Source organism: Arctopsyche grandis, chromosome 1 (genome assembly GCF_051622035.1).
Source record: "Arctopsyche grandis isolate Sample6627 chromosome 1, ASM5162203v2, whole genome shotgun sequence".
Taxonomy (NCBI): domain Eukaryota; kingdom Metazoa; phylum Arthropoda; class Insecta; order Trichoptera; family Hydropsychidae; genus Arctopsyche; species Arctopsyche grandis.
This window is the reverse complement of record NC_135355.1, coordinates 32,783,901-32,802,416: the sequence shown is the minus strand read 5'-3', so window position 1 is coordinate 32,802,416 and position 18,516 is coordinate 32,783,901. Positions and strand designations below refer to the sequence as shown.

Genomic DNA, 18,516 nt, shown 5'->3' with positions numbered 1-18,516 from the left:
ATAATAATGTATGTATATATAGTACATACAATAAAACGAGATGCAAATAGGTTGAGAAATAAGACGTTTTTAAAAAAATATTACAAAAAAATTGCAGAACAAATTAAAAAATCAGTAAAAAAGGCGCGCCGCTTTGTGGCGCCCCCGCATTGCGGGGTCTGCGGGTGCGGTAGCTACGCCACTACACCTTATTCTAGGCTTTGTATTGAAAGTAATAATAAGATTTGAGCCTGATAGTGAAAGCAGAAGTTACATTTGAGACGGTGTTTTTTTATAGATATGTAAAGATTGTGTCTGAACACATGAAAATACTACTAATTAATAAAATACACAATTTCTTGTTATTTACGGTATTAAAAGTTATATAATAAAATAAATATGTAGCAAGGGGCCATCGTCAATGTATATAATATGTATTACACGTTTGTTTCTTAGCAAATTTTACAAGTCGACAAAAATGACAAAAAAGACGTAGGAGGGAGGTAAAAAAAATTTGCCCCGGGTGCGCACTACTAAACAAGTACCAAAATGAATTTAATTATATATTCAGTTCGACAGGGTCGAAGACAACATTGAAAAAGGCCGTCATAGTTTGGCCACAAGATAAATATTTATGTTGAGCAGGTGCGGGCGGATGACGTGTGTCATTGCTAAACGCATCAGTCGGCCGTGTCTGTCCGAGCCGGTCGGTCGCGCGTCGCATTTTTAGTGGGTATCAATTGGTTCCGGCATTAATGGTGCGACGGGGGCGCATCACACTTTCACATCACATCTCTCCCCCTCATCGGATCCTCGCTTGAATTGCATCCCTTCACCAATCGCACACCCGTTTGGAAACATCCCTTTGTTGCGAAACGACAGGTATGTAATTGATCCACTTTGTTTACCCGCCGCCTGTCATATTGATATTCGAACACATTTGTTTTGGAAACAGTTTCCCTTTGGCGTTGTCGTGATAATTGCGAGCCGTTCGTTGTCCCAAGTCAGGGTCGACCGGTGCAATTATGATAAGTCAACAGTCAACAGATCGTACGTAGTACGTACTGACTCGCCATACATAATCATCTCGTCGGTTTACTTTGTTACGCGTCCGTCCGCCAGTAGCGAGATTCGTCCCGAATCCTGTTCGAATTTGTATCTGCTTGTTAATTTTAAGTACTGGTTTGCTACTGATTTCTCATACTCTATTCGCAGATTGTTTGATACATATGTACAACAGGTGAAGTGACTGAGAAGACAATCGTAGCGTTTCTCTTGACGGCCATGTCCGCCTTTTTTTTTTACTCCCCTTTTGAATTTGTAATGGGGCAATATTGAACTACACAAATAAAAAGTCGATCCGAAAATTGCCTTTTTATCCAACATGCGAATGTTGTACTTTAAACTTTTATTGTGTAATTTCAGGGTATCAGCAGTAATGCTTATGTACATTTTATTATAGTTTATTTCGTGGAATATTTTTTATATGATTATTTGCGTTTGCTTAAAAGTTGACGTGGCTTTGATAAACTATACATGTCTTTCTACGTTTACTTTCCTCTTTTATGCTGAGTTTTCGTTATCTTTTGTGGATACACTTGAATGGTAACCGATACGAGTCATAAAGACCCGCACATTTTGACTATCGTTTACAATATCGTATTTGTTTTATTCTAGTCGTAATTACGATATGCTATTACTACTTATTGGGGAAGATATCAATTAATTACTCGTCTACAGTAGTTGGCCACTTGTAAAATTAATACTGCCATTGATCAGTGTTTATTCAAATTTGAATTTCAGAACAACCAATAATGCAGTTTCTTCACTATATAATTTAAAACTTTTAAGAATATAAATTTTCCGAAAGAAGAGAACTCACGATATCACAGTTATTTTATCCTACAAAAAAGTTTCTCTGAAGACTATGAAGTTTATTATACAAATTAAGTTATTAAGAAATTATGTATGTACATAGTTTAAAATTGATGCCGATTCTTTGCCAAGATCCAAATGCTAAGCGTGATTGAATTAGCTTCCAATTAGTTACCAATTGGAAGAAATTTTTGATACTTACACATATTGGAAATTTAGAAACTCATCTTATTGGAGTAGAGCGCTGATGGCATTTCATTCGCGAAATGTCTTTGTTACTATATAATATATGTATATTAAAATCGATATATGTAAGTTTCACATACGTTGATTTATGAATATATGCGACTTGCAACCGCAGCAGTGGCGCTGTAGTTACCGTATGTCACTCTTGGGGCGAAAACACACTGAGTGGTATTGAACGTCACGTCCCTGGCTTGTAAATAGTGGGTGCTCCGTGACCGTAAACCGAATTCGGGACAAGTTTCTCCTACATTTCTTCAAATAAGGATAAGGACTGTGTTCTATATATATATATATGTTCCATGTGCTGTGATTTTTCGCATGTTTAAAAGTTTCTAAATAAAAGCACGTACCACGTACCACTCAGTATGTTTTCATCCTAAAGGCGCGTACACAGAATTATACGGCACAGCATGCCTAGGTAGACTACAGCTGTGAATGGGCGTGTCTTTTGTAATTGTTAATTCGTACGACCTTATTATTTCGACGAGTTTCTTCTATAAATGTTTATCTCTCACAAAGTCGAGTTTATAGGCATCTCGAATTTGCTGATATTATAAAATGGTACCCACTCTGTCTCTATAATATTGAATAATTGTTTGTAATTGGCCAGGAAAGCGCATTGGGGTTCACCTGTTAGGCTCTCCTGGAATATACATATATATGAATAAAATAAATAAATAAAATAACATTTCTTCAAATATGAAAATCACCGTTAATATATCACCGAAAACACTCTAGGTGTGAGTTTTGGCTTGGATTACCATAGCATAGATCAGGCGTGATAACGTTTTTATACATTTACTATCTAAAAAAAACATGCAAGTCAGATTTTCCTAGAGACAAGTCTAGAATCAGGATTTTCCGTATATTACGTGTATCTGTAGTTTGGTAATTGGGAAAAGTAGATCGAATCTACAAAATCTCAAGTTTATATTTTGAATTTTGGACAACAATCCTGTCGAAAATGCAATGAAAGGACAAACTGGTTTCAATTCTTAAAATGCACCCATACAAGTTTCTCGGAATCCAACTCCCACGTGTTTCTGCATAAATTTTGAGGACTTTAGATACGCAGATTGAATTAAAACTGCAATTTTGTCATTGCTTATATTACATTGCTCAAAACTTCAACATCCATTTTAACCTATAGACTTAACTACTGGCCATCTTATCTACGAAGCACAATGAATGTGTCATCGTGTATCTGTTTTATGAAAACTAACCACAGACCACATCGAACTACGTCAACCGAATGCGAAGAACTACCAAACAATGACACGAATTATATACACAGTACTTGTATATGCAACTAAAAACTTATTTAATAAATATATAAAGGACCGGAATCGTCTCGTTGACGCTTTGGGGTGGTCCTGTGTGAGAGTTTCCACCTCGAATTCGTCAAATTGCACACAGACAATAAAAATTGCAATTGAAACAATGCAACGACCTCGTCGAAGTGTGATGTTATATTGTATTATTGGGACGACGAACCCTGAGCACATAAATCCGTCGAGCAGGAAACGAGAGCCAACAAGAAACTGATAAGATTGGAGGTAATGCAAATTGTGACTTGTTCCAGTGAACCATTGGAGCCATTTATGTGATTTGCTAGGTACTAGTGTGATAGGTTGTAAATAGGACACGTTGGTTGCATTAATTACGTTGTCCCCCCTTGTTCGTGTCCCTCCGCTTTGTGTTGGGTGCGGGTCGATAATGACCCACATAGGTAAACTTATTGTTTTTGACCGGGTCGATAATGACCCACATAGCAAGTGCGAAAGTTGTGTAACTTATTGTTTTTCTTATGGTTGTTGATATTTCGAGTTCAATAACATGTTGGAAATATCTTGGCAGCGATTCAATGGTTCGCAGTATTGAACGACGACTCGACTCTTCTCTTGTTTTGTAATTAGATTAATCGTGGAAATGTTTGTATTTGTCGCCAATTTTATTGTGGAAAATTTTCGTGTCCTCTGGTTTGACTTTCGGCATTGAAATTTCAGTCGCTTGAAGGTTAGTTTTTGTGTCGGTTGTAGAATTATGTCGTTTCTATATAAAAAATGGGTGTTTTGTCCCAATTCTGTTGACGAATTATTTAAGTGTGACGTCACACTTTATGGACTGTCGCTTTTCGAAAGACTGCAATCGGAGAAAGTTGCACTGTCGTGATATTTATTGAAGTTAAGTCTCGGAAACACATGAAATTTGACGTTTTGAAACGGGCGAGTGAGCAATTTTGCGTTTCGTTGTTACGTTACGATTTTTCATTATACGGTATAAAATTGTAAAGATCAATATTTTTATTTTATTTTACACATATACCATGAAGGTCTAACATGTAAACCTTTTTTTTATTTTATTTCATTTCATAGAACATGAACACTCGTCTTTACAGATCGCTCCGAAACGATGAGTACATTTAAACATATACAATGCAATCAATATTGTATATAAGCATTATATACAATTCATACAAACATCCGCAGTGACATCTATGGAGAAATTATTGCAGTATTTTGTAATCAAATTGGCCAACCTCAAGACGTTGAATAACTTAAGATTAGCAAGAGAGATAGGAAATGAGATGCCACTTTTTACAGGAACTGTTTTAATGGCAATCAGAAAAATTGGCAAACTCTGATAAAAAAAAAGATCGAGTCGGAGTCACAAACCAAGTTCTGGCCAGCAGCGGGACTCGAACCCGTGATCACTCTTCTCGAAAGCATAATATGCTAAACACTAGTCCACGCTGCTGGTTTATGTTTATATATTATCATAGAGACAAATCCGATAGTACTAATATTTCGAGAAATATATACATTTTACGGAATGGTTGGAATTTTACGGAATTTACGGAATAGGTTGCCAATTTGGTGGAACCATTTCAACACTAAAATCAGATAAATTGAATAAACATATATTCAAGATATGGCCAGCAATACCGGGCCAGGGAATTAAGCCATGGCCCCTCAGTTGAAAGCATTACACGCTAACTACTGAACTATGTTGATGATTAAATAAATGAAAATTGATAGTCTTGCGGTTTGCTTCCTTTATCTGACTTAATTGTGGCTACATATCGTAAAGTATAAAATATGGTAGTATTAAGTTTATATGAAATGAGTGTAAATATAACTCTTAACACTGTTTAATTCAGTGGCAAAGAGGCAGTAGAAAGCCGCGTATGGATAGCTAGCTGTCATCACTTCGATCTGATATAAGACTCCGATGTAAGTTTTAATGAGTTCGTTAATGGTCAAACTCATTTATCTTAATGTTGGAAACAATAAATAGCTTACATCAATATTCGGTAACCTTCGTATGTCGGTGAAATACATATCAAAGCGACCTGAAGAGCGAAAGTGGTTCAAAATCAGATGATAAATTTTTGACGGGCATGAATTTCATTGAAGTGTGAAGCTAGCAAAAATATACATATTTATGTATATAAAATTCACCTGAAAGTAATTGTTAATTTCGCGTGTATAAAAAAAATTTCCCGTAATCGCGACAGTAAATTCTATGACTTGTGAAATTGGCCGACATTCAATCGACGGTCGACCGCAATCGAAATTTTACTAATAAAAAGAGTTGGATTTTTACGGAAAATGTTATAAAAATTGACGTCACATAAACGGATATTACAGATATGCTGTTTCCGGTATTATCAAAATGTCATCCTTGTATTTTGCTCTTCAATATTTCCCAATTGGTAACGTTATCTGTGCATTTGCGGTTTTAAAACTGCGATGTGGTTTTTACGTCGCTCGACACATCATCTTTCTGGTGCTTAGATTGTTTGACAGTCAAAGGATAAGTCGTTTTTGAATCACGAGCCCAATGTATATATATATATATATATATATATATATATATATATATATATATATATATATATATTATCAATTGGATATATTATTATTGGGAATATTATCAACTGAATTCCATCATTTGAGTTGAGTTTCCTCATTTTCATTGGTTGTTGATTTTATGAAACATGTTAATGAAGGTGTTCAGCTTTGCTCAAGCTTATGTTACCGAATTCACACAAGAGACAGATTATTAAATCGTCCTTTAGTAAGTGCAGTTAAAACCGCGTTTATATTGTAGGTTTTGAGTCACTTGTTATGTGTTTCTTTTTTTATAAGTTGTATACGATAAGACGACAGAAATCATTGATATGTATTTGCACTTTTGCGTTGCATACAACTCGTACCAGTCACTTGCCAGTCGGCTTTTTTTTTAATAATTCGCATGCTGAAAATCGATTTGATGTTTGGTTGTAAATGGAAGGGGAGGGGGTTGGATGTTCTAATCTGGTTAGGTGATTATTCAGCATAAAGCAATCTCGAGCACGGAACATCTGGCACTCTAAAACTCCATCAATCGAAAGTTGCATACGCGAAATATTGTAATAACGAGAACTCGAGTGCTATATATTTTTGTGGCAACGATTGTCCGTTTACCATCTTATCTAGCGAATCTTAACTAAATTTAGTAAGCACATACATAATAACATATGTATTATTGTAGCGTGGACGTGTAGATTGTAGAGGGCTTACGAGATCGGAATGCATCAGTAGTGTTAGAGGTATTTTACTGTTCTTGATACGTCGGCCTGCCGGCTCCGAATGAGGCACGGACCAAAACTTCCTATTTTTTTTTTTACTCATCGGTACTGTCCGCATAGAGATTTTTTTAAATTTACACTAGGAAGGCCTAACAGGTAATCCCAATGCGCCTTCCTGACCAGAATTATATAAACAGAAACATTTGATACAAGTATTATTCGTATTATACAAAGTAAATACATATCAATTAACATCCATATAGACATCCATATGGTCGAATTTGTAAATTTGCAGCATTTTATACAAGTCAGCGAAATTCTAGATTGCTGAAAACTCGAGATTTGCAAGAAAATGGGCAAGGTTGCCAATTTGTTGGAACCGTTTCAATGAAAATTAGTTAAATTGGCTAACTCTGGTAGGAAATGATCGACCTGGAGTCACAACTAATCAAGCAGTACTGCAGAAATACTCGGAATAAATTATTTTCGATAGAGGTCAACTCATGGTTTGAACTTGAGAACCTCTGGTGGTTAGCATTAACGCAACCACCGAGCTATAGCAATGTTGCTTTTTATCATAATAGGAGTTTATTAGCACATTAGCTTATTTGAGGGAAAACTTATGAGAATTTTATAGACGGGGGACAGGTTTTGAGTTCTGGAAATTAAGGTTACCCAAGTTTTAGGAGAGTTGAATGTAATCAATATTTTAAAATTATTCATACATAATTCATTAATTAATGTTTATCTCTTTCTGTCTCACCTCCGTCATCAATATGAATACTGATATTACTGATAAAACTGATGCCAGCTTTCCGAGATATAATGCAATATCGGTTTCATTTTATTGTCATACTGGTGATAAAAAAATATCAGATTACTTTGTTGATATCTGAATATTTTTCGCATTTATCGCAAAAAATCTTTTATATGGTTTCAATCCCCCTCCCACTCCCTAAATTGCTCAACTAAATTTTTCACTAGGGTTGTGCCAGTTGGTTTTTGGAAATAAATTGATACATAACCACATCCGAGGCTATTGTCACTGGCAGTTTCGCCCCTACACTTCAACCCCTGCGCTGCCCCCTCATTCCATCCCCGCACACTCACCAGTGTCGTCGGTCATGTGTTCGATCCCCACGCGGTCGAATTTTTTTCAAATACGTTAAATATATTTAATTTATATAATATTTATATTTAACTAGCTGAACCCGGCATGCGTTGCAATGCCACAATAGCGCAATCCATTACCGTTTCTCGATGTGTTTCGATAAGTAAATGCTTCAGTTTCAAATTAATACAATAATAATCAAATTAAATTACAGTCATGATAATTTGTGGGAAAAACGCAGGCAGCGAACACATTTGAAATTATTCAATTGTTTGTTTATTTTACCCTAACAACCCAGTTGGCGACGCGAACACATTTGAAATTATTGCGTTGCAATGCCACTCATTCCCGTTTTTTCCGTTCCCGTTTTTGGGCGTTTTTTTTACAGAAACCATCGCGGGCATACACAATAGCTCCTGTAAGTTTCATCGCAATCGGTTGAATGGTATAGGAACGCATACGTGACAGACAAACATTGGTAAAAACATACTAAAAAAATGGTAAAAACTACCTACCTACCTACATATAAATAATATTAAACACCGATAGAAGAAATAATTAATTAATTAAATAAATTTTCAATAGATGGCGGTAAATTTTCTGCCAAGCGGAAACATTAGTAGCGATCAGTATATATAGAAGTTTTTTTCTTTTGTTATTGTGTTCGTATATACGTTTTGTTGGATGTGTTTTAGCTGTGACGTACAAATGTATGTCGATTCGAAACAACTAATATATGTAGTACAGCGAGCGTTATATCAGACAGTCGCACAGAATAGCGTACATTTTACATACATTTTTTTTATTTATAGTTTATATTTTCGTACATTTTTTATTGATATATTGTTTTTATAAACTTCAGATTTTTTTAATATACGTGTATATGTAGATGCATTAGTCATCCGTAATTATTTATTTTATGGATGTATATCACTTTTCGGCATGTTTATGAACCAATACATAACATTTTGCGAATTTTCATCGTCAGTTTCGATTTACCCATTTGAATAATAAATTGCCTGCGTGGGCAAAATTTTTCGATGACTATTTGGTTGTGCACTTTGAACATTTGTGTCGAATAGTTGACGATGTGAGAACCTATAATCGCATAAGTACATGTTTTGAAATCTCCAAGTGGTTTGACTTTTGGATTTTTTAATTTTGAATCATCAACCATTTATGTACATATATTTACGTTAAGTTATCTACATATAAAATGAATTATCAGTTTGTCAAGTAAAACTCATTTCGAAAACAAACAACCACCGCAAGTGCAAAGTGAAGCGACGCGGCAAGTAAACGACGAACTGGTATCGAAGTATCACTTTCTGTCTCTTCGCGTCGCGTTGCTTCGCCCCACTATGTGGATTAAAACTTTATTTATATTATACATATGTATAAGTCGACTTAACTATTATATGTTCTTACGGCTATTATAGCGATTGGCCAACTCGCTGAAGGTTACTACACTGATGCTGCATTGCAGTTTTCCGTTGCACGTGCGAATATTTTCGCTATTGCACTTTTATTGCTCACACAGGATGTTATTACGACATTGTGCTTATTTAATATTTTCATTGCAGTCAATGTTATTTCGGTTCTATCGAAATTCATTAAAATTACGGGTTATTTTTGTTTTCAGGAATGGATTTTTTTAATCGTATAAATTTTGATTATTAGTTGCATGTGAGCGTTATCGTTTGTGTGTCCTCGATTTCGAAAATGTAGTCACCCCAATATGACTAACGGTTTTGGGGTCAGCGTTTGCTTTCTTCTGTCGATAAAATCAATTGAATATATGTATGTAGTACCGTACCTTAGAAATCTATCGGTAATGCAATTTCATATTTCATATGTACGCTATGTTTTTATTTTATTTTGCTACGTTATTTATTTATTTATTTTACAATTTCGCCATAATGACATTACAAAGTAGTTCCAAATCGTTACTATGGCTAAACAAGAAAGAAAAAGAAATGTGCTATATCTATGTATGTATTTGAAATTAAAATATGTATATTGAATAGTATAAAAAAATACGTGGTAGGTGGCTAATTTGGTGAAGAACCGTTCCAACAATAAAATCAGATAAATTGGCAAACTCTGATAGAAAACGATCGACTTGGAGTCACAAATATCCAAGTCTGTCCAGCATCCCTGCAGAAATGCTTCGAATCATACAGTGAATGATTCTTTTCATTCGGGGTCATTCAATCATTGCATTATCGGAAAATGCCAAAAATTCGCCATATTTTTATTGGAAATTATTTTATCGCGAATTAAGTATATATGTACATATGTATACAAGCATATTATTGCATTAAAAATCTATGCAAATGGCGTATTGTGAATTAGGTAGTCTCTGGTATTAAATGATTTTCACTATTTATTGTCCAAAATGACTAAATTGTTGAGCGGGATGAATAGAAGGTATGCATCATTATATTTCTAATGATTAGTGTAAATAATCGGGGATTATTTTAACTTATCTGTCTAGTAGCCTGCGCTCATCTTTATTTTTATAATTGTATGTGATGTATGAGTGGAATTTTGATCTTCTCTCTTCCATTTGGGCCTCGCATGGATGTTTTATATTTACGAGTGGTTCTTATAAATCATATATATAAAGACGGTAATCTGTGTGTGTGTGTGTGTATGTGTGTGTGCGTGCGTGCGTGCGTGCGTGCGTGCGTGCGTGTGTGTGTGCGTGTCCAATTTTTCATTTCGCCTTTTTTTTAAACATAAACATTAATTGAAATATTCCTTCTCGCCATATAAAAATACGTAATTTTAATAATTTCTTTTAGCGAGGTTTTGAACCATTTTTTTATGTATTTATTTTCAATTAAATTATAATTATAATTTAAATTATTTATATTTTGACGATATTCGAGAAAAAAATTGATTTCATTCACCGCGGGCGCCGGGAATCGAACCTCGGACCCTTCGATCCAAACGCAATGTCCCTCACGAGCTCGCGTCGCACGCCATATCCTCGCCCAGAATACGTGTTGTAAATACACATCATATGTATATGCACGTAATTTGTTATGTGTAATAATAATATTCAACGTTACGAGGTCAATGACCGTTTGTGTATAATCGGAAAATATTACATTTTGTTAACGTTAACTTTAAGAATTGAAAATTATTACAAATAAAGAATTGAAAACTATCTATGAGAGTCTACGAAAATAACGGTTCCGGTTCCGGATTTTTTTTTTAATTTTATACGGGTATATAATAATTTTATACCCATGCGATGAAATTTCATCGGGCTATTCACTAGTATAATATATTGGTGCTTGCTGTAAATTTCAGACATTAAATATGTATTCTGTTTATTTGAAATTTTTATTGTATCTACTATTATTAATGCTATTGTTTTTAATGATTATTTTTGTCTGTATAATTTTCTCTTATATTATCTCTTATTTTCGACCATTGTGGCGCATTAGTGATTCCTGTAATACCACAATGGTCCAAACCTAAATAAATAAATTTATCTTTTATTTTAGGTCTTGAAGTTTTGTACAGTGCTAACATTGTAATACGTAGTAACTCATTCTAATAAGTTGTAGCGAGTAGCAAGCCTTCTGTCAGTTTGACAAATCTCTTGTAGCATCACTGATGCATTCGTAAGGGTGGCTACACTAAAGCATGCTTAAAATGGCAACACAGACCAACCAGGTCGTAATAAATACGATCAGACGGGTGTTTCAATTATGATTTTTAATTGTTACGAATATATTTACATATATCTGTCACTATTCACCTGAGATTTATTTTTAATTATTTACGGTTCAATCTAGTTGGACGTTATTTTTTTTCATTCCAGTATAAGCCGGTAACGGGAGAAATTATTTGAAATTAAATTTGACGGTAAATTGCAATCGCTAATCAGGGCTCGAGCCCGGGACCTGTCAATCGTTAGCATGATACGCTAACCACTGTGCTATCCCGCTGGCTGCTACTGTATTTAACCCTTTCGATGCATACAATTCTCATTTATGAAACATTTTCCTTTTATATATGGCGATGCTTTTGAATATTATTAAACAATGGAATATTTTGATTCATTACGGTCAATTCTAAATCTTTTGTGTAGTATTTTTTTCAACACGACCTCAAAATTGAATTTTAAAACAGAACTTTTTGACAAAAGAATTCTTCGAAACGATTTACTCGACCAAACGGATCGTTGCGTACGACATAAAAATCGTATCGCGAAAGTCTTGAAGTCCAGTGCGACGCATTCGATGTTGAAGTAGTGTCGTTTAGAAAACGTTGAACTCTGTCTTGCTGAAAAACGAGATCATTAAATTCTGACAGTTTTGAGTCACCATCTTGCGATTGACCGAGGCTAGGGTGCGCTTGAAGATGCATCTAGTATTAATTTTAAACTTTCAAGCACTTAGTAATTAAAAACATCTGTATATCATCAGATATATCTATTTTTACGGTTTTTATTTAGTTTCACTTCGCCAATCAGTCTGACAAACTTCCTACTTCAATAAACTTCCGATCGCTTTGAAACTCTGCCATTTTGCGAGGTTTGGCCGCCGATAGAGATTTCAATTGGGTCCGCTTAGTCGATGTTGAAATATAATCGTAAGAAACACGTTTAAGAATCCAAAAATTTTGGAAAAAGTGACAGCTCACCCATTGCCAATAGTCAGTAGCCTTTATTTTTTACTTCGTTTTGTCCGCCACCCCCCCCCCCCCCCCACTCGTTTTGTCAGATTTTAATTGTTTAAACGCCCATAACTTTACCTTTTTCACACTAAATCTTATAAAATATGCATTATAGGCTCTCATATATATATATATTTTTTTTTTGACTTAACTAATAGCTTATTAATAGACATATCGCTGTCATCGATCTCAACGACAGACTTGCTCCAGTGTGAACAGGTTTTTATAGACAGCGTTCCTTGCAGTGATACTTAAAACTAGCCAAGACGAAACCTTGCACTGAAAGCTACATAGTTAGTTATCCATAGACTGAACCAGTCATCCTTAAAGAGTAAACTTGTACGGGTTTTTTCGATATCGGAATGTCAGTTTGTATATATCATCTCCAGCATACTAATGATGTTGTTTGTGATGTCTCGTCTGCCAATACCAGACATTATGCACTTAGCACCGATAAAGCGAGCTTCAATCGTTAAATGTTGAATTCGAACCGCTTTATTACTGGATTGTTATCGAGCTTGTTCTCCGACCCTCTATTGTCCGATGATTTTATTAATTCGATCGTTATTTAATCACGAGCTGTTGTGTTAAATCAAAAGGGGAGTAATAGCAATAGCTGTGTATTGTTTCAGGTCACCAATGTCATTACAGTTGCAATCATAATAATCGACATCATCACCATGATCATCACCACCTTTGCTGTCACAACGTTTCCGCTCTCGTGTCTAATACGACACCTGTGTTTGTTTGAGTAATGCTATTAAAATAATAAATATTGCGGAGTTTAGCCGATTATTTGTTGTTCTATTATATTATATTAAACGATTTGAAGTGTTTATGCATTTTTTTGGTTGTTTGTAGAAAACGCTCGTTCGTAATGTAAATATTAACTTTGTGTTTACTTTTTTTTTTTATTCACTATCGTACTATTTATTGAAATCGATATTGAAAGTAAGTACTGAGAAACCAAGCCTATAAAATCTAATGTTTGCGAGCCAAAGAGATAGTAATGATAAACATGATAAGGTGCTGTTTTTTGACTTGCTTCATAATTTGTATGTACATATGTAATTTTAATTTTAATGCTAAAATTGAAATCATACTAGTGTTGTTCCCTATGATTTTTCAACGGGTAGTTTTGGAAAGGAATTGATACATAAAACGAACAAACTCGACAGCTTTTACGGTCTATTGTTAAAAAATAACCGCAATTAAAAAAAATCTTTATTTTTCCCGTCAACAATCTCCAAGCCGTAGTAATTGTCGAATTGTATGGTATGTATGTAGAACGCAAAACAGTATTTGCTTCGCTCTCTACTAAGTATACATACAAATATATTTAAAATTCCGTTTTCCGGTGTCGCTAATTGTCATAGCCGACTCGCAATTTGCTCAATAATATTCGCAACCGGTCACACTCGGTAGACTTTCAGCGGTCGATATATACATAGAGACGGGCTATTTTTGTAAAACGCAATGCATCCATCCGCTCAAGCAGCATCCCAGAGCGAATTCGCATCATCGGATAGTCACATACAGGCTTGTGCCTATAGTATTGAAAATTGAGATGAATTTCGACAGTTTTGATGTGAGTCAGTGTAAATTCAACGACGAGGGGGAACACTGAACACTAGATATGTGTATGGGCATCATGGATGTTTACCGTCAATTGATCCACTTGCCACGTCATGAAATTTCCCATCGCCGTGTATATGTACATTATAGTTTGAAGTGTGGAAATTATCGTCATGTGCGCGGTCGTGTTGGGGTTAGAGTGCCGTTTTCACTATTGCGTTAGGTTTTCAATTTATTAGGTCAATTTTTTTTTGTTTTCGATTTTTTTTATATTTGAGATAGTGTCTGTATTTATTTCCTTCAATTAAGGATCGCCTCTAGTCGAATGGTACTTAATTGACTTCTACAGCGCTTCTCAAATTTGTTTTGTCTATTTTTTTTCGTAGTTTGAAGTTGTGTATTTTATGGTGCTTACTAGAGGTAGGATAGTCACAGTGCTATCCATTGTTCGGCAAACCTTTAACAATGCATTTACAACCTTTGAACAATACACGGCCCCCTCAGGCTCCGGTGACTAGTGCTTACGGACTAAACCAACGACGATTTTGGGCCAACTTTTTAACCAGCAGTAGCGTACAAAATATCGAAATAAAAATTAAATTTTAAAATTGAAATTAAATATCAAAATCAAGCTAAAGAGCGAGATTGAGCTAAAATTAGATCATCGTTGATGTTTTGAATTACAACAATGTTTTGAATTACGACGATACGCATTTAAAACCAGAGAAATATTATAATTTCTCTGCTTACGAGCGAAAAAAAATATTGTTAAAGTCGTCACGAGATGTTACTGTATTTCTACCGTCGACGATCGATAAAAAAAAACAATTCATAAAAAAACGCGGTGTCGGATGTCGGTGATTTGTCAAAGGGTTTTTTTTCTTTCGTCGAAATAAAATTAATAATTACACATTATCCGATAAAATTTACCTCTGAAATGATTTAATTAATTGATTTATTTCGACGAGAGAAACAATTGAAGACTAAAAAAATTTCGTTTGATAAACCGACAACGTAGCGGGTTGGGACCATCGCTCGGTCACCCATACTTATACATGAGATATTCTCAGTAACTGCGCATTACGGGGAAGTAAAAATAATAGTTATTTGATTTTTTTTTCGATCTTAGTGCGTATCTTCGTAAGTCAAAACATCTTCGACAAACAAAAGTCGAGGATTACCTGTATGTGATTGTTGATGATCTAATTTTAGGTCAATCTCGAAAATTTATTTAAATTGAGCATGTTCTGTTTTAACTTTCAATATTTAATTTTAATTTTAATATATTGATTATAATTTTATTTTGATATTTGAATTTAATTTTAATATAATAATAATATTTTTAATTTTGATATTTAATTTCAATTTTTAAATTTAATTTTTATTTCGATATTTTGTACGCTACTGGTTTTATCCTGCTGGTTAAAACGTTGGTCCAAAATCGTCGTTGGTTTGGTCCGTACGCAGCATTATGTATGCGCTGATTAAATTATTTTTATCTTTTATACGGTTGGAATTGTCGGAAAGTCAAAAATTGGACGTATTGATCGTTTTGAAACTTTGCTATTTTGCGCGGTTTGGTCAACAATATATATTCAAATCAAATTCGCAATAAACAAGTTACAAAAGTGCTATAATTTTGACCATCTTAAATCTTTGACCGTCTAATGGTAAATTGCCGTATTTATTTTCCTTTCCGCTACCCTCTCGCTTTGTCAGATTTCAATTGTTTAAACGCTTATAACTTTTTCTTTTTCACACTATATCTTATAAAATTTGCATTATATGTAGGTTCTCATTATCTCTCACATATATTTTACTTCACTCATAGGTTATTTAACGAATGTTAAAATGTTTTATTATAATGGTGATTCGATATTCTTGAACAAAGATCGGCGTTGGGACTGTATATGATATATTTGTTTTAAGATTTTGTCTTATATATTTGTCAACAGGACTGTGGAGTCGAAGTCGTTAAAAATTAAAGCGACCCTATCTTCGATTTTGCATTAAAATCGGATTTTCTTTATCGCTTAATGTAAATGAATAATATATTCGAAAATTGTAGAAGAAACTGGGAAGATTGTACGACTGGCATTTCTGGAAGATTGTACGACTGGCATTTGGAATCTTTATTTATTTTTTTAATTTATAGTTGGGGAATACCCACTGTTTACTGTCACAGCGGGAAGCCAAAGACACTTGACCACTCGGTGTGTTTTTGCCTTAACTATTTAAGGTCCGTTTATATTATCCAGCACTGTACAGTTCGGCACAATGCAGCACAGAAAAGACAATTTCTATTCTCACTATATACAGCTGCACACGTTCAATGCCGTAGCGAGGCAAGTTTTTGGCCGAGTGCAAGGTAAAATCGGCTTACATATACATTACAGAGCGTGACAATACGGCGCAATATTACTTGTATCACCGAGTGAATATTGTCACAATATGACGCTTACGAAAATATTCATATATGGCAGTTCGGCACGACGCAGCACGGAAAAGACAATTTATATCCATACTATACAGCAGCACACGTTCAGACAAGTTTTGGCAAGTCAAGCGGGAAGACAATGACACGTGACGTCCCATACCACTCAGTGTGTTTTCGCCCTGCGATTTGCATGGTTGCATTTTTAGCTTTCTGTAAATTTTAACAAGTGACAATGGCTCACACGTTAACTACTCATAATGTCGATTACATTAATTTAAAATTGCTTTACATGCATCTCTTGAGAATCTGTGGGTCGGTCCACACGCCACTTCTCCATTTATATCACTTTAATCCACATCATAATGCATGTGTACAACGGAACTATCACGAAGCGTGTAATATATGTATATGTAGAACGTGAAAATGTTACTCATATCGTACAACATGTTGTATTCAATAGTGATACGAAAAAAAATGTACACTTTTGTTCTTGTTCTACGAAGTATTACAAAAATGTCATTGAGCACAAAATAAAAATACATATGGTTTGTACTTCTTAATAATCCTATCCGAAGCGGAACATCTGTGCGCAATTTGTGTCTTACATTTTTGTTTGTACCGAGATTATTACATTTTAACAACTACGCTGAAGTTTCTCGTGTGATTCATGTATCGTAATTCGATGAAAACCTTTTGATTCAATTATGGAACTGAAAGATCGGAAGTCGTAGGAAGAGGTCGAACCGTGACCGTTCGAGTCATCTCAAGATGACTCATTTCTTCCAATTTTAACCCGATAGACCGTAAACAGTCAAATGTTATCGATTGATAAACTGTGCTTAGCTATGCTTGGATAAATTATACACATGTCCTTATGTGCGGCACGAAAAAATAATTGTATATATATTTATGATGATTCATAATTCAACCCGATCATATGTATGTATTCGATTGTTTATTTAAAGTGTTTGAATACGTATTCATAACGATAAGGATATATTAACTGTTTATTGCTTCAGATTGTATGTAATATGACTTGTGTATTTTCTGCATGTATGTATGTATGTAGTTAGTTACATATGTATTGTGTGTTTAATTGATGTTATTTCTGTTTGCAGTTGGTGCAGTATCGGTTGCAGAAATGTTTGAGGAATGACTCGAAAAGTACAAGAACATATTTAAAATAAGAATAAAGATGTCTTCTACGGTCAATTCGATTATTGTATGCATCAATTTGCTGCTCGTCGTGAATGTATTTTCTTTGAGCGGCCCGAATGTATGCACTCGGCAAGAGTCGTAAGTGATTTTTTACGTATACATTATTGAATAGTTTAGATTTTAATTCCTTATGGTATGCACGCCTTAATCTTTGATATTGTGGTTTTTAAAAATAGAGCAGAGATGTGCGGTTGATATGATAAAATGCGTGGTAGACATCATCATTTGATGGTTGTACCTCCTGCTCGCACAGTTCTTTATAGAATGGCTCATTAGTAAACGGCGGACCGGAAGCGTGTTTTTTCCAGGAATCAGGGCGTTTTGGGTCTATTTACAAAGCTAGAGTGCAAAAAAAAAGTTCTTCATAAAATTGGACAAAGTACAGCGAACAATTAACAATGAACGGCACGCTTCCGGTCCGACCTCTACTCATTAGGGGTTCCAAAAAACCGCCCGAAAGAAAAAGCCAGTTTTCGGTTTTTTTTACAAATAAAAAGGCTTCAGAATTTATATATAAAAAAAAAGAAATTTCTAATTCGTGTATCAATTTCTTTCCGAAACCAGCCGGGGGGTGGGGGGGGGGGGAGGGGGCGCGCCGGATTCTGGATTAATTTTTATTTCTGATTCGGACTCCATTTTCAGTTCCGGATACCGATCCCTGTTTCAGTTCCAATTCCCGATGTCTGTTTTAGTTCCGATTCCGATTACTTTATTTTAATTCATGTATCGATTTGTTTCCGAAACCACCCGTTGAAATTTCAACGGGCTCAAAACTAGTTTTCAATAATATTTTATTGGTTTTTGATC

At 34.8% G+C, this 18,516-nt stretch overlaps 1 protein-coding gene across 3 annotated transcripts in view; it reads left to right on the top strand.

The window, feature by feature from the left end:
* The first annotated feature begins 660 nt into the window (after positions 1-660).
* Positions 661-18,516, top strand: part of drpr (multiple EGF like domains draper) — a 32,608-nt gene continuing 14,752 nt past the window's right edge. For 2 of the 3 annotated variants that reach the window (XM_077428248.1, XM_077428235.1), the window contains exons 1-2: positions 661-861; positions 17,610-17,787. In XM_077428248.1, the coding sequence (XP_077284374.1) occupies positions 17,687-17,787 (101 nt within the window). In that variant the 5' untranslated portion in view covers positions 661-861; positions 17,610-17,686. The remainder of the gene's footprint in view (positions 862-17,609; positions 17,788-18,516) is intronic. The other variant, XR_013260420.1, reaches the window with a different exon arrangement.